This window comes from Toxotes jaculatrix, chromosome 2, assembly GCF_017976425.1.
Source record: "Toxotes jaculatrix isolate fToxJac2 chromosome 2, fToxJac2.pri, whole genome shotgun sequence".
In the NCBI taxonomy this organism is placed as follows: Eukaryota; Metazoa; Chordata; class Actinopteri; family Toxotidae; genus Toxotes; species Toxotes jaculatrix.
Window position 1 is genome coordinate 17,517,753 of NC_054395.1, and position 23,060 is coordinate 17,540,812.

The window sequence follows — 23,060 nt, forward strand, 5'->3', positions numbered from 1 at the left end:
TATGTGTGTGATGAGGCTATAAATGCATATCTTATTACATAATAGCCCTGTGGTCACTTAATGGCACCAAAACAAATACTTCTGATTATTACATGAGCAGCGAAAGGGTGTTCCTGTCATAACAGTGCTCTAATTAATTGGAACTTTGCCCATGATCGAATGCTAGTATTACAATGACATGCTGGAGCAGCACGGAAATCAAATCAGTATTGTGTGCCAGATCCAAGCCATGCCGCATTGTCCATCACAACCACTGTGAGCAGCCTATCATTCAGTGTGGTGACCCAAACCCTATTCTAAATTCTTTATCATATGCCCTTCAAATTAAAGCCAGCTCCACCCAACAAGCAAACATTTTTCCACAATTTAGTAGGAATTTTAATGTGAAGCTGCGGTGCCTTCATTATGCCATATCATCTTCTCTACATGTTCTCGGGAGATGGACTAGATTGCTGCATTATTGTAAGGAGGACAATTTGGGCACGCGAAAATGGTTTCCTTGCTCAAGCTTAAATCATGAACACTCTCGCAAAATTGTTCTATTAACTTTGGCCCTTTCCTCCTGTAATGTTGCTCCCAAAGTTAGGGGTCCTTTAAAGACTAGATAATGGTTCACTGAAGACGATATGCTGATAAAATGGAAAATAGATTTATCCTGAAAGGAAACTGACCGTGTAACAGTTGGTAAACCCCAGGACCAAAGTGTTTTTGAAATGTCAGCTTAGGAAGTAACAAAGTATATATTGCTGCATAAATGTTGCTCTAACAATGTGATGCAGTACCCATTCTGATCATGAGCAAGCCACAACTGGATGTCAATGTGTTATTATCTTGAGATGTTGGCAATACAGTAGCTGGCAGGATCCAAACCAAAAACAGGACTCAACTGTACAATTTTGTACCATCTCTGTTTTTTTTTGTTTTTTTATCCTTCCTGTCGTCCTTCCTTTTTTCCCCCTCCTTACACCCTAACCTCCTCTTGCGCTTCTCCACCGGCCTTCCACAGAAGGTGACTTTTGTGTAGTGGAGCTGTTGTTTTTGTTTGTGCTCTTCTTACCATGGCTGCCTGCTCGCCGCCTGGCAGCCCCGTGTGTCAAAGGTGGCTGCAGCAGAACAGACTGTGGGAACAGCCGGTTAGCCTCCCCTGGTCCCCTGCTCCCCAACCAGAGGGGCAGCCATCAATCCAGCACTCCCCCTGCCCCTGCACACACACTGGAGCACAAACACACAAATGCCCAACCAAACACACACTCACACAAAAAGCCTACAACGCTCACACCGTCTCCCAATAATCCTCGGAAGCAATTTCATCTCGACTCGGGTGGCGGCCCATTGTCGCCAGCCCCTTCAATCTTTCCTTATTAACTCTCGCTTTGTCCCGCATCCGAGCTTCTGGACTCATCTCTCCTACATTCCGATCGGTGCTGCTCCCAGCACTCCCAGGCAACCTCCATTCGCTAATCCCACTGCCTCCCCCACCAGCCGCCCCACCCCAAGGAACTCTTACTGCTTTTTTTTTTCCAACCTGCCGATCACCTACTTACGGAGTAAGGTAGGGGCATTAACTCCATGGGTTTTCTGAAGGCAGAGTGTGAAGGCGGGGTGGGTGAAGGAGGAGGCGGCCACAAAGTGACTCCAGCCCAGACAATTAGAACAATGAGCTGGGCCTGTAGGGGGCTAACTCGCTGCGTCACGCCTGGACGGTGGGGTATTTTGTCAGTTTAATGAATTGTCCGTCAGGCCAGGGCCACATCGCAGGCTGCGCAGGGAGAGGCCAGCAGGGACCCAGACACTAAGTCGGTATTTATTACACTGCCTTTGTCACTAATTGAGCTAATTATCACTGACTCCTCAGCACTCCCACAGGCAGAACCCCCTCCACTCACTCTCTCCACCAACTCTCCCACCTCACTCTCACGCCTGGGATTTGAACCCTGCCTTCCCTCTTCTTTTTTAAATTGTCTTCCCCTCTCTCATTCTTTTGTTTGTTTCTATGTATCCATGATTGCCCACCACTCCCCTTTCAAGCCAGGCTGTGGTTTTGCTTTCACTGTCCCTACTCCTGACTTTTTCTCTGTCACATTTCACTGTAAGCTATATCATGTTTTAGAGGGTGTTTACCCGTGTTTCCCTGTGACAAGAGACAGACTATAAGTTTTGTAGAGATCACATGCATTAATCTGTGATTAATGTGCATTTTCTAGCTCTCATCTTTCTGCTCTCATTGGCCATCCACCTCACTGGGCTGTTTAATTTGCAGTATTGTGGTTCAGTTTGCTCTCATTTGTTCTTCATCTTCTCTTAATCCCCCCAAGTCTAGAAAATTAAACTCTAAACTTTCTTTGAGACGTTGAGCAACCTCTGCTCAATTTATTATTTAACCTCTTCCCCTAATTTTATGCCACAGGCAAAGCAGCCTGTTGTCATCCTGCTCAGTCACCCTGTAACGTCAAGACTATAATTCAGAACATTTCTCATCCCTATCCTTGGTCCTACTGTACTCACCCCATCTGTCCTTACAGCTACAACTTTGTTGTATTGCTGTTGTGACCTTTGGATGTTGGGGTGTGCGTTGGTGGCCTCACTGTGGCTCCACTGTGTTCTGTCTGGATGACCCTGGCTGCTCCTGTTCTGTGGCGGGCTGAGGAGAAAGTGCAAAGCTTTCCAAACTCCCGTGGTTAGTCAGGTTGCCAGGGGTTGGGGTAGACTCCTACATTTTCATTACTGTTCATATTATTTCTTTATTTCTTTCCGACCTTAAACAAATGAAGCAAAACATTCATTGCAGTAAAGTCCTGTATAAAATAAGGTATGCGGGTGGATAAGCTGAGGCCGTCTCTGTGGATGGGAGCACAGATGCAGGGATGTTTTGTGAGCTGGGGAAAGAGGCTGCTTTGGTGGTGGTAATAGGATTAAGCAAAGGACACCCAGGGACAGGCTTATATGTTCACTTGGTTGATTGTCAAAACTATCTCAAACACAGAAACTACAACAGGCACAATAGCATCTTTTGACACATTCAGGAGGGCAACTTAATTGAAAATATAGACTTTATTGTTCTATCATACAATACAAAACCAACTGGAACCTAAATCTTTTGATTAAAATCTAAAAATGTGTTCTCTCACATCTCTCTATAACAGTATAAAAAAAATCCCAGAAATAAATATTTTGTATTTACAGTAATAAAAAAAAGGTAAATAATCAGTGCATGACCAAACAAGTGTTTTTACAGGAAACAAGCAAAGAAGCAATAATGTTCTGTTTCTAGTAAGAGTAATTGGGTTTTTTTTTGTTGTTTTTTTTGTCAGCTACATCAAACCAAAATAGAAAAAGGCATAAGATCAAAAAATATCCTGACTTGACACTAATGATAGCATATTCTTCAGCCACTGACATGTGCATAAGTCATTCAGCAAACTTACAAGAGACATTATTATAAATATATTCATATATTTTAATATTTACAGTATTTTGGTTCTCTTAGCTGATATACAGTATGATTTCTTCTGCAGAGGCTTCTTCAGAATAAAATGTTTTGAGACTTAGCTTTTTACAGCCTATCCTGATGTAATACACCGTTTGCCGTCTTTAAACCAGGGCCACTTAAATGCTCAGTACACTCATGTATTAGCAAAGAATTTAGTGTCTTTTTGTTACTTCAATGTACATCTCGGAATGGCATTCATTTTTGGTGAGAATCTGCGGGTCACATTTCATTTATTTACTTTTAGTATTGATCCCTCTGATTTGCCAAACTACAACTAGTCATACCATGATTTTCAGTGTATTGATAATACATTCAAATTACTTTCAGTAAGATTTGTTCAGTCCGTTTCTGTTTTTCTTGGCGAGCACTGGTCCCAGTCATGTAACATCAGGACCATCCTGTGGTGAGTCAGAGTGACAAATCACGGTTGAGGTGTATTCAACTCCAGAGAAATCTAAATAAAAAGGGCAAATGTGGTGAGGAAATTGTAAGTGGTTGGGCTGCATCCAGGGCCTAAGTACACAAGTTGGAAAGAGACAGCCCATCACTGGAGATAAACTTCACACAGTTTCATGTGAAAGAAGCCAAACTTGAGCAAAAGAAAACAAAACAGAGAGAGAATTTTTTTTTAAATAACGTCCCTCTTGTTAGAGGTCTTCACCAGTTTATGAGAGAACATGTTTGTGGCTCTCTGGCCACAGAAGCATCTGTGAAACATTGTGTCCGGTTTCTGCCCTCAATGAGGGAGAAGAAGGTTCTAGTAGTACCTGGTTACAGCAACCAATTCTCCACATCCTTTTGTCCCCTTACTTCCATTTCTATTTATCCACAGTGTAAACACTTGAGGGATGTGGGTGATTTCCATTCTACATGGATGGTTGTAGTGTTTAAATACCCTCTTCATACTGTTAAGCATTAAAGGCAGGGAGCAAGCACTTATACTCCCTCTGTGGCCTGTTAATCTATTTGTGCTTTTCTCCATCACCTACTTTCAAGAACACCGATTGAATTTTTGTGCCACAGTTTTCCCTGTATCAGTTTACCCGCCTTGAAGCTTCTCTAGCTTCTACCTAACATCTCAAACCACCTGCCTGTTTGTCGCTTTCTCGGCCAGCTACCTGTTTTGCTAAGAAGTTCTTCTTTGCCTTTCATATATGCCTAAATATTCACTTGCTTGTCCAGCTGTGATCATAAACACTGGTGTAACGTTCGTGTGCTGGTGCAGTTCAAGCAGCTGACATGGCAGCACCAGTGGAAGGTGCAATGGCAACGTTCAGTCACAGTCTCAGTCCGGGTCTTAAACCCACGTCCACAACATAGCAGCTCACATCCATCTAGGCCTGGAGAAGAGCTATTGCATGTTCTCCCAGAAGTTCCCAAAGTGCCAGTTTTGCCATTATAAGAGCAGAAGTTTGGCGATTTCTCAAAATAGACCAGGTCCATGGCAGAAGGGGGTTTGTGAGCCGGGTTTTCGGGTTCCAGATGGCGGGGGTCAGCTCGGTGAGAGGCACGGTTGCTTCCCTTGTTGGCATAAACAACTCTGGATGCTCCATCAAACCGGTCCTTAAGGAAGTCTCCCACTGTGCGGAAGCTGGGCAGGCGCATCCAGCAGGTACGTACAGTGCAGGAGCCTGACATGCCATGGCACTTACACTCCTGACGCATCTCTGAAGACACCGTCTGCACAGAGGAGGACCAAAGGCTTACACAAAGAGGAAATCACAAATATGTTGCATTGGGAACTCTGACAAAAACAGACCATTGTTGCAGGTTTGAGTATCAAACCCTTACCATTCTGCCGGCTTCATTATTGTGTAGGTTGGTGAGGTAGCGGAGATCTCTGCCCCTCTCACTGGAATCCACAAACTCCTGGCTGAACATCCGGCCAAAATCCACATTGTCACTACAGCCCCCCCAGTGCCAGTCTGGCCCTCCAGGACCTCGGCGGCGGTAATCGCATGTGCACGATTCAATGGCCCCTTCCGAGCAGGAGCGAGCCACAGCATGGGTCACCCCTGCACTGGTAATGGCAAATACAAATGCTGTCTCTCGGCAACCTGAGGAAACAACATTAAATCTTCCCATCAGAACTTGATCCAGCCTTTTAGACTTGGATTTGCCAGTTTTTTTTTGCCCAAAATTGGAAAATATTTAGAGACAAAGCCATTTAAATGTGTACAAGAGATTCCATTACATCCTGCCCAAAATTGTCCAAATATTGCCTGGTGAGAAAGACAAGAGAGGCTCACCACGATTGACAATTTTGCCAAAAATTGCTGGGCTGTGGGTGGTCGGGCAGTTCCAGCGACGGTTGCGGAACTGCCACTTGCACTCCTTTATGGCAGTGTGCAGCCCAGCGGCGATGGCATGCAAGATGCCAGGATTCTGCCGAATCAGCCGGCGCTGGCGACGACTCAGTAGGGCCAGGCTGGGGTCCAGGACCAACTGCACGTTCTTGGAATTGGTGAGGAGATTGGATGAGGAGGCCACATTGACAATACCCCTGGCACAACACAAGGACAAGGGAAATCAGAGTGAAGGAGCTGGCAGTTTATACATGTAGCTCTTTCTGTGACCCTCTAAACTCTCAAAACTGATGTGTCTTGGCATCTCATGAGTGTTGTGCCTTTAAAATTACCGTTTTCATTATGTTCTACAGTAACAAACAGTGACACATGCTGTTCCAAGACCATGAGGAGACAGTGAGTCTCTGAGTCAAAATGCAGGTTTCTGGCTTGGCAAATAACTGTAGTGTTTTCACCTCTGGGCATGTTAAAAATCACTTGGCCCTGAAAAAGCTAGAATTATCTGTCAAATTATCAGAATATTTATTTTCATGTTTATATTTAATTATCAAAATATTCAGTATCAGTTCCCCACTCATCAGGATAAAGACAGTATCACAAGTCACTAACCAGTAGATATTTTCAATCCAAAAGGATTGAAAATGCTCTGCCAAAAATTTAAAAACTAGCATATAAAAAAATTGCTGCTAACCATATTGGTTAATTCTATTAATAGCTCAATACATGATGTATTGAGCTATTAATAGAATAGCTCAATAGCTCAATACATGATGTCCCTCTGCCACATCATATCAAAAAATATTCTGATATTAGCCTCTGTAATCTCTCCATGTTTGTGTCCAAATATGGCACCTGTGCTCCGTTAGTTTTACACACAGTTTGGGATAACTGAACAGGGCTTAAATGCGCTCTTGTTGGTTATCAGGTTTCAGAACATTTCTTTTGTGTCAGTATATAGGCTGTCTAATTTTCCACTTTATCTGCTGGCAATTTCTGTAAGTTTTCTGTGTCGACATTATTTGGTTCATATGTAGTGTAATGGCTGTGTTTCCTGTTGAGCATTATTATCCGTAGAAGCGGGCGAGCCTTGGCCTGTTAGAGGGCTGACCCAGACGGTTGTGTGGTGAGTCCTTGGAACATTAATAATAATCTCGTCTTTTGGGTGTTTTCTTCATTCCAAAACTCCGCGGTATCTTTCTCTAGTTGTTTTCTTGGATTTCAGCTGACATTTTAAATATTTGAAAACGCACTGACGCTGTGCGCAAATACTGTCCATCTGATGACAGCGCAAAAAAGACAGAAACTTTCGTGAAATCATTACCTCAACAAACCCAACCCACAGTTTATAGATTTTTAAACAAGCGAGACAATAATCCCACTGACGCAAAACCATACAGATCCAATTTTAGTTTTGTTTTCTATAACAAAATATTGTGCAACTGGATGTTTTAGTTTCAGCTCGCTGTATAGACAAGAGGAATGTACAGTATAAGATCCACACGGCCATGGGTAAAACCTCCTATGGGATTCCTTTCAGCTCTGAAATAAATCCATATTTAATTTATCCCACATTGGACTGAAAAATGTTGTCTCGTGTTCAAACCACACTGTCCAAATGACAGGGAAGCAGAGAGAGAGAGGGAGTAAATTAAATCCACCGCAAATAAAAGGTTAAAACTGTAATTATTACAAATGTAATTCGTTTATTGTTAAATAGATAGTCTACTGTAGCTAATTTCACTGAAAGGACAATAAATTAAAAAAAGAAAAAAGCTAGTTGAGCTCATTGGGAGTCATTTGGAAAGGACAGCAAAAATCCCACAAGCTTTAATATCATGCGGTTGCCTTTTTTTTCAAGAGCTGAACAGAAGTTGTGAACGGTGCCAAAACTAACACATTATTTCTTGCACGCAGCTCGGAATGTGGAAGCCCAGTGAAACACTGTCGGTACGGTAGCGAAGGGTCTTCCCCGCTCCAACCAGCGTTAAATCTGGATGCTGATAACCCGCTGAACGCATCATCACATACAGCATCTGGTGAACTCACCACCACCGGCCGCTGTTGTTGACGGCCCCTGTGCCAGAGAGCGAAGACACCAGCAGGATGCAAGCGGCTTTCACCCCTAACAGCAGCGCCAGACTCCTCATCGTGTCTACAGGTCAAATGTGAGGAGGAAAATGTCAAATTCCAACCTATTATTTTTATTGTTGTTTTTTGTCACAGTTTTGTCCAAACAAAGTTATCGTCTAGTTATAAATATCGTCCACAGTTATTCAATTTTTATTATAAATTAAAAGAAATAACTTTAAAATAATCAATCAGCCTTAAAAAAAAAAAAAAAAACAAGAAACACACACAGCGTGGCAGTATATGTTTTCCTGCATCCTGCGATAGCTTACAGAATATTTCTCATAATTAGATCTTCGGTGATTGGTCTTATCTTAAGTTGAATTATGAGTAAAATGACCACGCTGCAAGGTGGATATACTCACCACGCCACAGTCCAGTGAGAGGGCTTGAAAGGTGAAAGAAGCAGGCAGCCCTAATTGACTTAAATGGATCTTGAGTGGAGACAGGTTGCTAAATGATGTGAAGTGTCCAGGCAGGATGCTACTGCTGCTGCAGTCCTCTTCACTCTGTCTCTCTCAGTGATGCTCTGCACGGCGCATTGAACGCGTGGGACAGTCCCGAAGACTTGATCCCCTCGGTGACTGATAGGCAACACATTCTTCTCTTATTGAGCGCTACGAGGGGAATAAAAAAGGGATTTGCTGCTCTCATCTCCCTCTGTTTTTTTCGGAGCCTTTTTCAATAGGATTGGAGGGAGGGATAGTTAATGCTCTTCATAGGGCGCACAATGAATAAGGAAACACAACTGGGCAGAAAGGAGAATGGAAGAGAGAGAGAGAGAGAAAAAAAATCAGGGCAATCCACAGTGTTGCGCATATTACTTGTGGAATCTCACGGTCATCACAGAATCGATTCCCTGTAAATGTGTGCAGCTGAGAAAGTATTTTCCCACTGGCCGTGCGCTTGCTTCCACATCCAGTCTTGCTTAGAAGGCAGACGTGCCCCTGAAGCAGTGGTGTGTTGGTACAGATGCTGTGGGCGCGCCCGGTTTGGTGCTCCGCCGCTGCTCAAAGCTGGTGTCACGCTGCAATACAGTTACAGCGGAATACGAGCCATCTAAAACTGCCCTTTTTTTACCCGGTGGTTGGATTAGCCTACTCCCTAACCGCATCTCCTCCTCCTTTCTGCAAACGCGCTCTCAAAATGTGCTGTGACTAAGGACATTTCTGTACATTTCCTTTCCTCTTTACACTAATCCTTTTACAAGCATACACTTATTTTACATTATTACATCTATGCAATTAACAATAAGGTGTTAAAACGTGTCTTCTATTAGAGTCTCTCCGTATGTGTGATACTATTTTAGACTGAGGCCCAATAAACAAAACTATTATCGCCACTCTTTATAGCCAAAGACGCACGCGCACATGCACGTGGGAACTTGAATGCAGAAAGAAGCAATAATAAACTCTTAGTCGTCCTATAACTGCCTGCTGGGCTACTTAATTTTTTTTTTTTTTTTTTTTTTTTTTTTTTTTCTCGAAAGCGGGAAAGGCTTAATACGGCTCCAATCAGAAGTTTGATGTATGATGAACGGGGAAAAGAGGGGGACGAGTAAGAATAAAAACCATTCCAAACATCTGGCCTGCAGACCTCCCTCGACGCACATGCAGCCCAGTGTAATCACAGCTTGAGCCACTTTGCGGCATCTCCATCTAACCCCAGACTAGGAGCAAGCTTAAATGTCCCCAAACTTCTCCATATCGGTTCTCGGGCGAATGTTTCATTATGTGACATTTATCTGCTAATTTGCATGTTCCACATTAGCCACTGCAGCGGTTGTAGGTTGAATAATCTCTCGCCCTTCCTCTCCATCCCTCTCTCTCTCTCCCTCGCTCTCTCTCTCTCTCTTTCCCTCAGATGACAGTAAAAGGAAGTGGGCTTTTGTAAAAAGGGTTTAATGACAGCCATCCTACGTTTATACTCCAGCCTCATATGAAGGTGCTCAAACGGGTTTCCTGGAGCAGTCATGCGACACCGAGCAGATTAGAGCTTCAATCCGGATAAAGGGGGGCCTTTTATATACAAATCAACTTCAAATCACTTTTTAAGCCACTTAGATATACACGCCAAGCCAGAATGCTAATGCACTTTTCATTGCTGCAGCTTAGGGAATGGAAGGAGATTAGATGAATTGGTGTCACTATGTGAACCGTGTTTGAGGGGGGTTTTAACTTAATTTTATGAAAGTAGCCCGCATGTACCTTATCGGTTTCAGCAGCAGCGTCTGTTGTTGTTATGTTTGAGATCCGGGTCGAGAAAACTCTTCTGTTTTGTTTAATTCGTGGGATCATTAGCAGTGTCATTAACTGTGTGATTGACCTGTTGATTCAGTATCAGCGTTTGTTACACTGTATTTGAATTAAATTGAGATGAGTGTGCTGATTGATTCGATGCCGAGCTGCCACATCACCCTAACCAAGTCCGCACAGAAGGCCTCGAGCATCTGGTTTCATGGGCCTAGTCATTACTGAACATGAAAAACGAATTTGAATATATAATTGAGATACTAGTTTTCAATATGTATAAAATGTTTTTTAAAGTCATTTAGGCCCAGCTTCCTTAAACGCATCACACAGCCTAGCTATTTTAATGAATCCATAATTTTCAACTGCAATTCGATTTTTGTGGCAGCATGTGATGCCATCATGTAATAAATAATCACAAAAAAACGGTCACTCCACTAATTTATGCATATAATTTTATGCCCTGAAATAAAGACTTTGGAGTGACAAAGTGAAGTTGTTTCAAACACAACAATGAAGAACAGCCGCTCTGGTGGAGGTGGGAGGAAGGGGAAGGGGGGGGGGGGGGGGGGGGCACATGACTAAAAACAGTATTGTTGGAGGGTCTGTTAGCGGAGCCGCCTGCCTGCTGCTGCCTCCCTGTCGTACAGTGGAACCAGCAGCTCTACCCTCCCCCCACCCATCATTTAACTCACCCCTTTATGAACAAAATTGTTTTTGACTTTCCATATTTCATTTTACCGAGTTTCTTTGTTCTTTTCTTAGTCCCCAAAAAGGACGTCTGTGCCACTTAATCTACCGACCTACCAACAAAAATCAGGAATAAATGCATTCATATTTAACGCTCTATTAAATATGCTTAGAGTATTCAGTACTTTATATCACCTACAGAACTTGAGACTGTTGTGCGCACGACTTGGAAAGTGGTGCCCGTGCGTAAAAATTTGGAGACGTCATTTTACGCTTGGGCAAATGATCATATTCTCTAATACTAAAATGATCAACTGGTGATCTGACTTTCATATTGGCCAATATTTTGCAAACAGTCGCCTGTAGAGGCATCTCCTCCCCTCCCCTCTTTCTCTCTCCCCCCCTCCCGTTTACTCTCTCCCCCGAGGTCCTCTGTTCTCCGTCTTCACTCTTCGGTCGTTTGGCGGTGCATCGATAATACTCCACTCTTCTTCTTTTTTTCATATTCTTATTCAAACCAGGACGTTATCACGGGTGGTTTAATGTCACGTCGCGAAAGACTCTTAACAAAATGGAGCTATCAAACAAACTCCGTTGGGACCAATTCCTGATTTTGGCAGCAGCACTTATGTCACCTGCATTAACGTAAGTGCACTTGAGAGCGCCAGGAGAGTTGATGGTACATGCGGGGTCTGGCTCCATGGAATTCGGCAAGAGTTAGCGAAGTTACTGTTATGTATGATTTAAAGGAATATTTAACATAATCAGTTAAATTTCTTATTTCTTAGACTGATTTGGTGTAACACTGAAACATTGAAAGCAATGTTTATTAATTTTGTAGCTTTTGACAAATCTAAACTATGCCTTACAGAATTGAATGTAAATCCCAGTGTTGTTATTTTTCCTTAAGATGTTGTTGGTCATTTTACACTCTGCTCTTGGGACTGCTCAACTTCATGATCTGTTTAGAATTATATTTTTCCCTGCTTTAAGCAACATCAGTGGAAACACTAGTAAATACTTGTGCAATTGATTAACACGTTTTATTGCTAAGTGTATCCAGCAAATCCCTCTGAGATGAGATACAGCATGTCCTTCTTAAAGCTTTACTGGTTTTGTATTTTTCAAATTTTCTGAACTTTCCAAAACACCTCCCCACTGCCTCATACTGCTGTGGATTTGACTAATGAACTCCTGACCAGCTCTGATGACCCACCCACCACCAACTCTCCTTCTTTCCCTCTCTCTCTCCCTGTCTCTCTCTCTGCAGGGTGCTGTGTAATGATATCCTCAGCCTGAAGGTGGCAGGAGATCCAGTGCTAACCCCTAACTCAGTGTGCCTGAGGGTGGCAGGCCTCAGTAAGCGCCAGATGCGAATGTGTGTGCGGAGCCCCGATGTGACAGCCTCTGCTCTACAGGGCATCCAGGTGGCCATCCACGAATGCCAGCACCAGTTCCGGGACCAGCGCTGGAACTGCTCCACACTGGAGGGCCTTGGCAAGCTGCCCCACCACAACACCATCCTCAACAGGGGTGAGAGCCTGAGGCAAGCTATTGGTCATAATGTGCACTGGTCATAATATGCCCTGGGGTTTATGGTGGAGGAAGGAGTAGGTATAAGTGTAGAGATTGTTCTGCACAGAGACGCATCATTTTCAGCTCTTTTGGTCTATCTCCTACTCCCAGGTTACCGTGAGAGTGCCTTCTCCCTGGCCTTATTGGCAGCGGGTGTGGCTCACTCTGTGGCCTCGGCCTGCAGCATGGGCAAGCTGCAGGGGTGTGGCTGTGAGGCCAAGCGTCGCCAGGACGATGACAAGATCCGGCTGAAACTCACACAGCTGCAGCTGCAGACCTTGCAGAAGGGTGGGGTAGGCATCGGCATGACACGGTCATTGCCCCTGGAGTTAAATGGTCGCCATGGTGACCTGCCTGCTAACCTGCGCTCTACCCACCCCTCTGCCTTGCTCAAGCCTTTGCCAGATGAGCTTAGCTCCATGCAGGAGACCTGGGAGTGGGGGGGCTGCAGTCACGATGTCCGTTTTGGGGAACGTTTCTCCAGGGACTGGCTTGACTCCCGTGGGTCTCCAAGAGATATTCACGCTCGCATGAGGATACATAACAACCGTGTGGGACGACAGGTGAATAATCTACTTAGCTGCTGTGTTCTTAGTGTTCCTCAGAGAGCGGTCTAGCTCCTCATTGGCATATATTATCATCAGGGTCATCACTGCATTTCTTTTTTGTTTACATCATTTACCTTTCTCTACACAGACAGTGACTGACAACATGAAGAGGAAGTGCAAATGTCATGGCACATCAGGGAGCTGTCAGTTTAAGACCTGCTGGCATGTGTCTCCAGAGTTCCGGCTAGTGGGTTCTCTGCTCAAGGAAAAGTACCTGTCAGCCATTTTTGTTAACTCGCAGAATAAGAACAATGGGGTTTTCAACCCTCGAACAGGAAACGGCGCCAGCGGCAGTCCAGGGGGACTCAGCGGAGGTCGTCGTCGCAGCATGTCCAGAGAGCTGGTGTATTTTGAGAAGTCTCCTGATTTCTGTGAGCGTGATGCCTCTGTAGACTCTCCGGGTACACAAGGACGTATCTGCAACAAAACCAGCTACAGCACAGACAGCTGCAGCTCACTGTGCTGCGGCCGTGGACACAACATCCTGAAACAGACACACAGCGAGCGCTGCAATTGCCGATTTCACTGGTGTTGCTACGTGCTGTGTGAGGAGTGTCGTCTCACAGAGTGGGTCAACGTTTGCAAATAGATTCCAGTTCTCCTCGTCCCCAGCTGCCTTTACCCATCCAGGACTCAAGATGGCGAGCCTGTCCCTTCGCCCACTCCTGTTGTTCAAGTGTTTGTTTTGCTCTTTTTGTAACTCTCCCAGAGAATCTGTTTACCCCCCCCCCCCCCCCCCCCCACCCCCACCTTTCCTTTTTTTGGTCCATCATCTGGGATCTATTTTCTCTTTGTAGCCGCTGTTATTCTCAAAATGCCAAGTCAGAGATTGAAGAGGTGACTCATGTCATTTGTCTTGCCATGGTCTGTTTAGACGCTGCCCTCTCGGCCATGAAAATGGCCTATACCCCATCGTTTCTATCCCACAAAACAAAGACGAGCAACAGCAGAAAAGCATTTCTGTGTCAGTGTCTTCATGCTGACTCATGACATCACATTGTACAATAGCTGTGTATTTTAATGTGTACATGTATATTTGTAAATGTATTATTATTAATATTATTATTGTGTTGGCGCCTGTCTTTTTGGTTCTAGTAAATCTCAGTCTGATGCTGACTTAGTGGAACCAGTGCTGTTAGAGTAACAATGTCTTATTGCAGTTTATCTTACGTGTTACTGTATTTTGCACCCGTGACTCAGACAGAGCAGCGACACTAATTTGGGAGTCTGTCTCAAAATCTTTGGAGACATGGGTTTTATAAATAGAAGAAGACAAGATACAGGAGTGTTTTTTGTTGTGTTTGATGGACTGAGATATTTGATAGAAAGCTTTCTCACAGAAGCAACATGACAGAAAGCACATGCAGAATCAAAGCTCATGCACTTGTAAAACTCAAAATGGTAAAGTTGATACAGCATCAGTTTTGGAAACAGATTCAGTCCTTCAGTCCCTCACTCTAAATAACTAATCGTTTAAATTTATTTATACCATTGTAGCAATATTAGTTACCTCAGTGTGTCACTGGTGGTCATGTGTTTTTATGAATCCATGTCAATATTATGACAGAAATATGCTTCCGCTTGGTATAACTGTGATGTGATATTTGTCACTTTCCTATGAAATCTTGGTCGAGAGCTTGTTATTCTGTGCTTTCTTTTGTCTGTTCCATCAGTCTGAGCGCTCCTTTGATTCTTCCCACATGTAGTACATGTCAAAGTGAGAGATGGACCTGCTTTAGTCTAGAACCGATTCTGAAGGGTGTGTGTATGTTGGAATGTGTGTGCGTCTGTTGCTGTGTAAATGGTTGGTAAGCTCTACGCACTACAGATTTGGGAGGTGAGACCCTTTTTTATGGCCACTTCATGCTGAGAGAAGGACTTTTTATGGCCGCAGGATATTGTTTCCTTAAAGTATGACTTTTATTACTGGAGAGAAGCATCAAGAGAGCAGAGAGTGGGGGTGATTATACCAGTCTTTGCTGTGTGAGCATCTGAGGGGATCATCTGTCCAGAGTTCATAGCCAAGGAAGGGACTCGCTGAACCACGTGCTGCTGGGACGCCGTGTCCCTGTTACCTGGGAGACAGACTACACAAACATAAACACATGCATGGTTTTATGTACAAAGACACTTACATGTAGAACTACTGGCACCAATGCACAATCAAAAACATGCATGCTGGTGCGCACACATGGACTGTCAGAACTCCTGGTGACCCGAGTGATTTGCACTCTCATTCTAGTTACACTGCAGATTTAGCAAAGCGTTAATGTCAACACCTGACTGGATTTATGATAGCAGCATTCCGAGATTTCTTAGATGATCCAAACTGTCTCCATGCACAGTCTACTGGGAAAACCTCTCCTGCTACATAGGATTTAATACCAATTAATTCCTGTTTGTATGGACTTAGGTAAATATCCCTTGACTCCTTAGGAATGGCAGTGCCAGTGGCTGAATCAACTGTTCTGTCTGTTTGGTATTTAGTGAGGGAATAAAAAGGAGACAGCGACTGGTAGGGAATGATAAGGGACTGGATTTCTGGTTTGCATTTCTTTATTCCTTTATCATTTCACCCTGGAGCTGCTGCAAAAGGGAATTTCCTGTCACTGTTTCTCCCATGTGTGAGACAGAGGTTGGTGGACAGCCTGGGATTGCTTTCTCTCCCTCTCTGCACTCTTTTTTCTCTCTTTCCCAGTCTCCCCCTCATCGCTGCAGACATAGACACATGCATAGCAACACATTGACTACCCCCCGAGTAATGACAACCAGACTGGGCTGAAATTAAAGAGAGAGAGGCCGAGAGAGGAAGTTAGGAGAGATAAAAGTTACCCGCTTTGATTGACAGGATGATTATATGTATAAAGTAAGGCGATTTAGTGTGTTTAGTTGGATATAAAGATAGAGAGATAGATCCTTGCTGTACGTACAGCAGAGATGCAGAGGCAAAGGACAAATGGGGTATGGAGAAGGGGGTGAATAAAGTGTACTCTGTATAAATACATGCCTCAAAACATCTGCTTCTCAACTCCCCTTTCATTTTTGATGTGGGACAGGCCGAGAAGGAGAGCGGGAGAGAAAACACAAGGAGCCAGCTACCCAGAACATCAAAGCCCCTGCCCTCAACGCACAGGCCCTCATTAGTTCAGCTAGCAGAACCAACGAGACTTGTGATTGTGTTTGCTGGGGTGCACGCTGGCAGACACTTCAGACGAAAGGCTCCTTTAAGTCATAACTCCCCACCCCACCTCTCCTGCCACCACCCGAGCCCGCTGTAACCCTCTCAAAACTCGCCGTGCACACAAACTCGGCAAGCTCCCCCACCAATCCACTCCACCCCATAATCTGGTCTGCAGCTGCAAACATCTGCTCCCCTCTTTATTCCTCTGCCTTCACCACTGAATTGATAAACACATCCATTACCGGACCAATGACTGACACGCAATAGAGAGGAAGAGGGAGACAAATGTTGGATTCACCTGCAGCATATCTGTATTGAAGAACAATGGATTATTTTTTTTTTTTTTGGATGGGTAAAAACCCACACCTAGGAGGGTGTGGGTTCTCATAACTCCTGAATGTCTTGTCACCTGTAAAACCACATAATGTACATTTATGTGGTTTTACAGGTGACAAGACATTTAGTATTACCTTTTTAAAATCAGTACTCAAAATTAGTAACCTGCTAGAATATTGATTCAGTCTATGTTTTGTTGCCTCCTGTCACCTTATTATTTGTGACACACAGAGGGGCTGCTGCCAGGAAGTATCACTTGGCATCCTATTACAGTCAGCCATTTACTTATTCATTAAGATGATTCCTGTTTTAATTATTCAAGGATGTTTGCCTGCAGACTCTGTGTTACATTTCATATTAGTTTAGTTGTTGGGCCCCTGTAATAGCGCACATATAAAATTTAGACACACTTAATGCCGGTTTGTCAAAAAGGATATTGTGTGGGAATCATGTCTTAAAAGCTTGTAGACTGTATTTGAATATCACAAAAGCAGGTTAAGTCTCAAAGCAGGTTGATGATGGTGTTCCCAGTAATTATTTTTCATGTTTTATAAAGAGACAATCAAATTACAGTTGCCCTGCAGCAGTGCTCCTGGCTTCTAACAAGTCATCCGGGATGACTAATGTGAGAGGTGTTCTTGACATTCCAACTACCGCGAGAATACACAGTGTCACAGCCGTGGTTCATCGCGAGACTACCATCCAGTCCTCTGCCTGAATCCAGCTGGTAGCCTGCCTGCCGTTGACGGGTAAGTGTGAATGAGATGCAAATGGTGAAAATGCTCAAAGATGTGTGCGAGTATTAAAGGTGGCCGCAGCGTAGCTGTTTTTAACGCCTTGTACCGCTTCGTGGTAAATGAACGGCCGTGAAACGACGACATCAGGCCGACGGGTGCGCTTGTCGTGACTGTACGAGGGGGATTACAGCACACAAATTGACCCGGAGAATTTTTTTTTTTTCCATTGAACACTGAAAACATTAGCTAATATTGTTGCTAGATAACTACGCTCGAATAATTATCTTATCAAGGTGTAAATATGTGATTTGGCTCATTCAAATTCATCGCCTGTTTGGACTGCAGCAGCAGCAGCAGCCCTCTTCCCCTCGCATTATGACAGATGTACATGGATGTACGGCCACTGCAGCTGTAACAGGCTATGCTAGCAGCTATAGCCTGTGCATTTGATGTAAATGAATGGACACGTAGCTAGTCAGTGAGTTACAGTCGCTGGTGATAGAGGTCAGTCATTAAAAAAAAATAGAAAAATAGGTGGATGGATGGATGGTCCATCTGTCGCACAATAGGCTGTGAAGGCTTTTTTTTTTTTGGATCATTTTTGAATATCCTTGTAAATATGAAATGCACCTCAACTCTGCACTAGTTGACTGCAGAGTTGGCCTATCACAGAGCCCAACACCACAAAGAGCACAGAAAAGTAAAATTCAAAGCCTCTCACATCAGTGCTACAGGCTGTGCACACAAGACATTCTCACAATCTAAGGTTATGTGTCATATAATTTAATGTGAACCGATTGTTACGCTAGTATTTATTCAGTTGCCAGCAAACAGCATAAAAGGTGGTTACTCTGCACCACATGAAAGCTGATCCACATAACAGAGATCCAGTATGGCGGCCGGTTTCCCCAGTGAGCTGTCAAAGTGTAAAGCAACAGCCTTTAAGTCAGGTCAGCTGCCTGCCGAGGTGTGAAGTATGCCTTTACTGGCTTTTCTTCTGAGGTGGCTTCAAGCTGTAATGAGGTGCTAATGTTGAGAGCTGCTTTTGAAGAGCTACTGTGTCTCACTGTGTGATGTTTTTTTTATTTGTGTGTGCGCATGTGTGTGGTTTTCACTCTCTAAATGTGGTTCACGGTTTGTTTTGGCTGCTTTGTTGCTATGTATGGAAAGTGGTCTTTTCAGCGCGCTGTGTGACAGTTCTGTTGCAGTTGAGGTGAGAGCCGCCAGTCACCATGGGGAACATCTTCGGGAACCTGTTGAAGAGCCTGATAGGCAAAAAAGAGATGAGGATTCTCATGGTGGGCCTGGACGCTGCTGGGAAAACCACCATCCTCTACAAGCTGAAGCTGGGGGAGATTGTCACCACCATTCCTACTATTGGTGTGTGAGGAAAGAATTCATGACTGATAGCATGAAATAAAACACCTGTCTGTGAATTTGTCCAGCTTTTGTGGCTAATTTTGATATGCTTTTGATTCAGGTTTCAATGTAGAGACAGTTGAGTACAAGAACATCAGCTTCACCGTGTGGGATGTGGGTGGCCAGGACAAGATCCGTCCCCTGTGGAGGCACTACTTTCAGAACACCCAGGGTGAGCCAGACCAGCAGCCTCTTAGATGATGCAGTAGTCAGCCATGTTCGAGTTAACAAGGCCTCTCCAGTCCTGTGGCAGATCCTGTAGCACACACTCGCCCCCAGCACCTGAGGGCATATCTGACTAATGCTTTAGATGAGGTCATTTGCATACAGCCTCCAACTGTTTCAAATTATTATCATCTTAGTCATGTTGAAAGCCTAGACAATGAAAAACATGATTGAGCAATGTGTTTTTCAACAATGTGATGTCCTCGTATTGTTAGAAAGTGGGATGGAATTGATTCTGGCGTAGCAGATCTGATGGTTTTGTTTTGTAACCCGTAAAAAGACTCTGCCACAAGCTCTCATCTCTCCCCGCAGGGTTGATCTTTGTGGTGGACAGCAACGACCGTGAGCGAGTGAACGAAGCACGGGAAGAACTGATGAGGATGCTGGCAGAGGACGAGCTGCGGGATGCCGTTCTTCTCGTCTTTGCTAACAAACAGGTATGGGCTTCCTCCCATCTCCGCCTGTGCATTGCCTACTGTCTGCCCATTTGCACCCGTGTCCCCATCAACTGTTGTCTTCTAATTGAGATGCTTTACCACGTTGTTGTGTTCAGGACCTGCCCAATGCCATGAACGCTGCAGAGATCACGGACAAGCTGGGCCTGCACTCCCTACGCCACCGTAACTGGTACATTCAGGCCACCTGCGCCACCAGCGGTGACGGCCTCTACGAGGGCCTGGACTGGCTGGCCAATCAGCTGAAGAACAAAAAGTGAACAGTTCGGTCAGTAGAGTGGGGAAAAGCCTGGGTGCCAGCTCCAGGTAGTGGTTATAGTGGATCCATTGCGTTTACATGGAGAGGCAGTGCTGAAAAGTTCCCAGGGGGTGACTCTCAATGGCTTTCTCCCCCCACCCCAAATACTTCTATTTTATTTCTTTACTTTGATTAATTTGATTTGTTTGGATCTGCGGTGAGCGTATTTAATCATTTAGAAAACAATGGTGTCGAAGTTGACTTACATTCTATAAGCTGAATACATAAATATCGGGATGTAATAGTATAATGTTACTGTGAAGGCTTATGTATTTCCCCTTCTTTGCAGTCTATAACTTCTGACCTCCATCACCGTTTAATTTACTATGAAAATGTGATGAATCTAGACTCATGATGGCAGAACAACCTTCCCTCAGATACTTGATGTAAATTATAAAGAATGTCATAATAGTATAGTGGGAGTACTATTATTATCTCAGAATACTGTCGCTTTGTCTGAAAACATTATACTCATACAGGCTCAAATAAATGTAAAGTTGTCATTTCCTGTCCATACAGATGTTTTACCACCACCAAATGGTGCACTCCAGAGCTTGATTTATATTTGATCAAAAACATAGGTTAGTTCCAATTTTATTTAAACGCATTATTTTTTTAAATTTATTTTCTGAAACACAAAATCTGCTGACATACTACATAGTCTTAAACAATTTATATCTTTGTCAACATTTATTTATAAGTTTATTTATTGATTTGATTTTCTAAGTGCATCTATTTTTTTCTCTCCTTTTATTTCAACATGCATTTACTGCTAAGGCAGCTGGTGAAAAAAAAGAAGCCTCCATATCTCTGTATATTACCGCTTCCCAATCTGCATGGAGATATCCCAGTACTGGCTCGTGGGCTTGTGAGAGCTGTGAACTACTGCAGGCCGCTGCTGTAAATAAAGATTTGTTCTTAGTCAACTTGCCTGGCTCAGTAAGGGTTAAAACAATTTGTCTGGCATCAGCGAGGTGTCATAGCTGAACTGATACAGATGACAGAACAGGCATACTGTGCCAGCTCTGTGGCTTAGAAAAAAAAAAAAAACATGCTGCTATTGGCCTGTGAGTGATTGGCGGAGTGATGCAGCAGAGCATGTGATTGACAATATTAGAGAGCTTACATGGTTTTGAATGTTTATTTTTTAAGTCATTTTTTGTGCAAGCAGCTACTCTATCTGTCAAAAGAACTCACATTGCTTGTCATCCTGATTTTACTCATCCCTAATTGGCGTGACATTATATGTGTTTCTTGTGTTGACCGTATCTCTGTGTACCATGTTGCACAAAAGAACTCTAGATGCATTATTGTTGTACAAAATGTAATGTCTGGTTTTTTCTTGTGTTTTTGGATGGAGTATTTATTTATTTTGGAATCAAAAGGCAAGCGTTGATTTTAGTGTTGTTGTGTTTTTTCTTAATTTGCTAAACTAGATCAGATCAGTTGTCTTTTTGAGTGTTCACAAATCAGATAATTTGAAAATAATAGGAGAGAGGATGATAGTAATACTGCATCATAAGGCATGTTAATACTGTAAAAGATCTGTAATAAAAGTGAATTATAATAGCCTGTTTCCTCAGACTATATTTGTTAGTCTAAATTACTGCTGCTGGTTGGAACAATGCTGTACTGATAAATGTTCATGGATTTAGTGTAAAGTTTACTGAACAACCTTCTAATATGCAAAAGCATGCTTTTCTATGTCAGCGCAATTGTATATATGTTTATGTAACAAGAAAAGTATATCATGGTAATCGCAGTCAAATTGAAAGTGTTGTTGAGAACACCTGTAGATATCGGGTTCGGTGTGTTGGCAGATACGTATAACTGACAGCAGCTTGTGTGTGTGTGTGTGATGTGCCCTCTATTACGTTCAGTTTGGTGTGAAAATTGTTTTTGTGGCCTTATATTGCCAGTGGTTAATTTCACTTTGATAACAGGTTTGTATGTAGGAATGTCCCGACATTCAAGTATCTCACCTACGATCTGTAACACTGATGCACTCGCAGTACTGTTGTGGCTAAACATCCCTCTTTAAGTGACTATTGGCAGACTATAACTTGAAAAATGAAGAAAAGCAAGACTGTGCAACATTCCAGCTGATAACGTGTGTTCAAAAAGGAACCAACTGAAAATGAATTTTAATCAACTTAGTGGAATATTATCAAGTGGAGGAAATAAAAACAAAACAAACTGGTGCAAAAGTGTTCAATGATTTGATGATTCCTGGCACTACATCAACGAGTCAATAAAAAGACCAAAACACAAATTTTCTTTGCCTCACTGTTTTGTTTTTGTTGTTGACATTATTTACTGTTGCACACTTTGGTTATGATTTGACTCCATAGTGGAGACTTTATAGCTCAAAGTTGTGTTGTAGTTTAGAGCTCTGCCTTCTCCACGACCTTTTGTTCAGACATAATTTGAAAGTCCCAGTTACGTTTTAAGATAGAACATCTAGTAAAAATTTGTGTCCAATACATTTTTGCCACAAAAAATTCTTAAAGTGATATCTGCTTCTCGTCCTTTACTGATTAATGCCTTCCATGAAGGATGCTTTAAGTTCGACTGGTGCACATACGATGTTTCTACTTCAATGAAAAGTCCATTCTCAGTGTAGTTCCTCTGCAGGTTTCAAGTTTACATGTCACACTTGAGTAAATTAACTTATATTGAACTATAATTGACTTTCAAAGTAGTTGTGATGCCACAAAATCACATTTGATAAAGATCCCTTAAGCTCAGACTTAAGGTAAACAAAGAAAACTCTCCCCCTTTAACAGATGCCTATGCAAACTGTCTCTTAATGTCAAATTCTGCCTATACATCATTCCACACAGTGAAGGTCAAACATTGAAATAACAATAAGAAAGGCGCCTTTTTTTAGTGGAGGGGGTCTTTAAACTTGGCCAAGATTGTAATTTCAGGATTACGTTTATGAGTTGCCAGCCCAGACTAAGCCAGAATAACTAACAGCACATATTACAAGTTTGATTATTGAAAATGTAGCGGTGGACATGGGGGAGTGAAAGAGCAGGTCAAATAGGTGGGAACGACATGTCGCCTCTCTCTCTTGGCCTTTCCTAACTGCTGTCATCAAGAGAAGTTTGGCACAATCAGGTAGTTTCCCTCTGGAATAGCTGCACTTCACAGAGAGTCATTTTATCTGAGCCAATCAGAGGTCCACTTAGGGGAGAGTGCTGCTGTGTCTCCAGGGGTGTGACAGCAGTATGTGGGTCAGAGCTGCTCCCGGGGCCACCAGCCCCCAGGGACCCCTGCAGGACGGCTACAATAGTAGCCCCAGGGCGGATGCCATAGCTGGGATTCCCACCCGTAACCGGGACGCCTTCGCCCAGGGCAC

At 43.4% G+C, this 23,060-nt stretch overlaps 3 protein-coding genes across 3 annotated transcripts; 2 read left to right on the plus strand and 1 right to left on the minus strand.

Moving 5' to 3' along the window:
- Nucleotides 1-4,678: 4,678 nt before the first annotated feature.
- wnt1 (wingless-type MMTV integration site family, member 1) lies at nt 4,679-7,943 on the minus strand. Its single transcript, XM_041051966.1, has 4 exons — nt 7,843-7,943; nt 5,740-5,993; nt 5,282-5,547; nt 4,679-5,170 (listed from the first exon to the last, which is right to left on the minus strand). Exons 1-4 carry the CDS (start codon nt 7,941-7,943, stop codon nt 4,679-4,681), a joined length of 1,113 nt encoding a protein of 370 aa, XP_040907900.1.
- A 3,486-nt stretch (nt 7,944-11,429) lies between these two features.
- On the plus strand, nt 11,430-14,180 carry wnt10b (wingless-type MMTV integration site family, member 10b). Its single transcript, XM_041051956.1, has 4 exons — nt 11,430-11,507; nt 12,133-12,395; nt 12,549-13,000; nt 13,134-14,180. Exons 1-4 carry the CDS (start codon nt 11,434-11,436, stop codon nt 13,632-13,634), a joined length of 1,290 nt encoding a protein of 429 aa, XP_040907890.1. The 5' UTR covers nt 11,430-11,433; the 3' UTR covers nt 13,635-14,180.
- Nucleotides 14,181-17,264: 3,084 nt separating this feature from the next.
- arf3a (ADP-ribosylation factor 3a) lies at nt 17,265-21,867 on the plus strand. Its single transcript, XM_041064798.1, has 5 exons — nt 17,265-17,311; nt 18,497-18,679; nt 18,780-18,890; nt 19,256-19,380; nt 19,497-21,867. Exons 2-5 carry the CDS (start codon nt 18,532-18,534, stop codon nt 19,656-19,658), a joined length of 546 nt encoding a protein of 181 aa, XP_040920732.1. The 5' UTR covers nt 17,265-17,311; nt 18,497-18,531; the 3' UTR covers nt 19,659-21,867.
- Nucleotides 21,868-23,060: the final 1,193 nt, after the last annotated feature.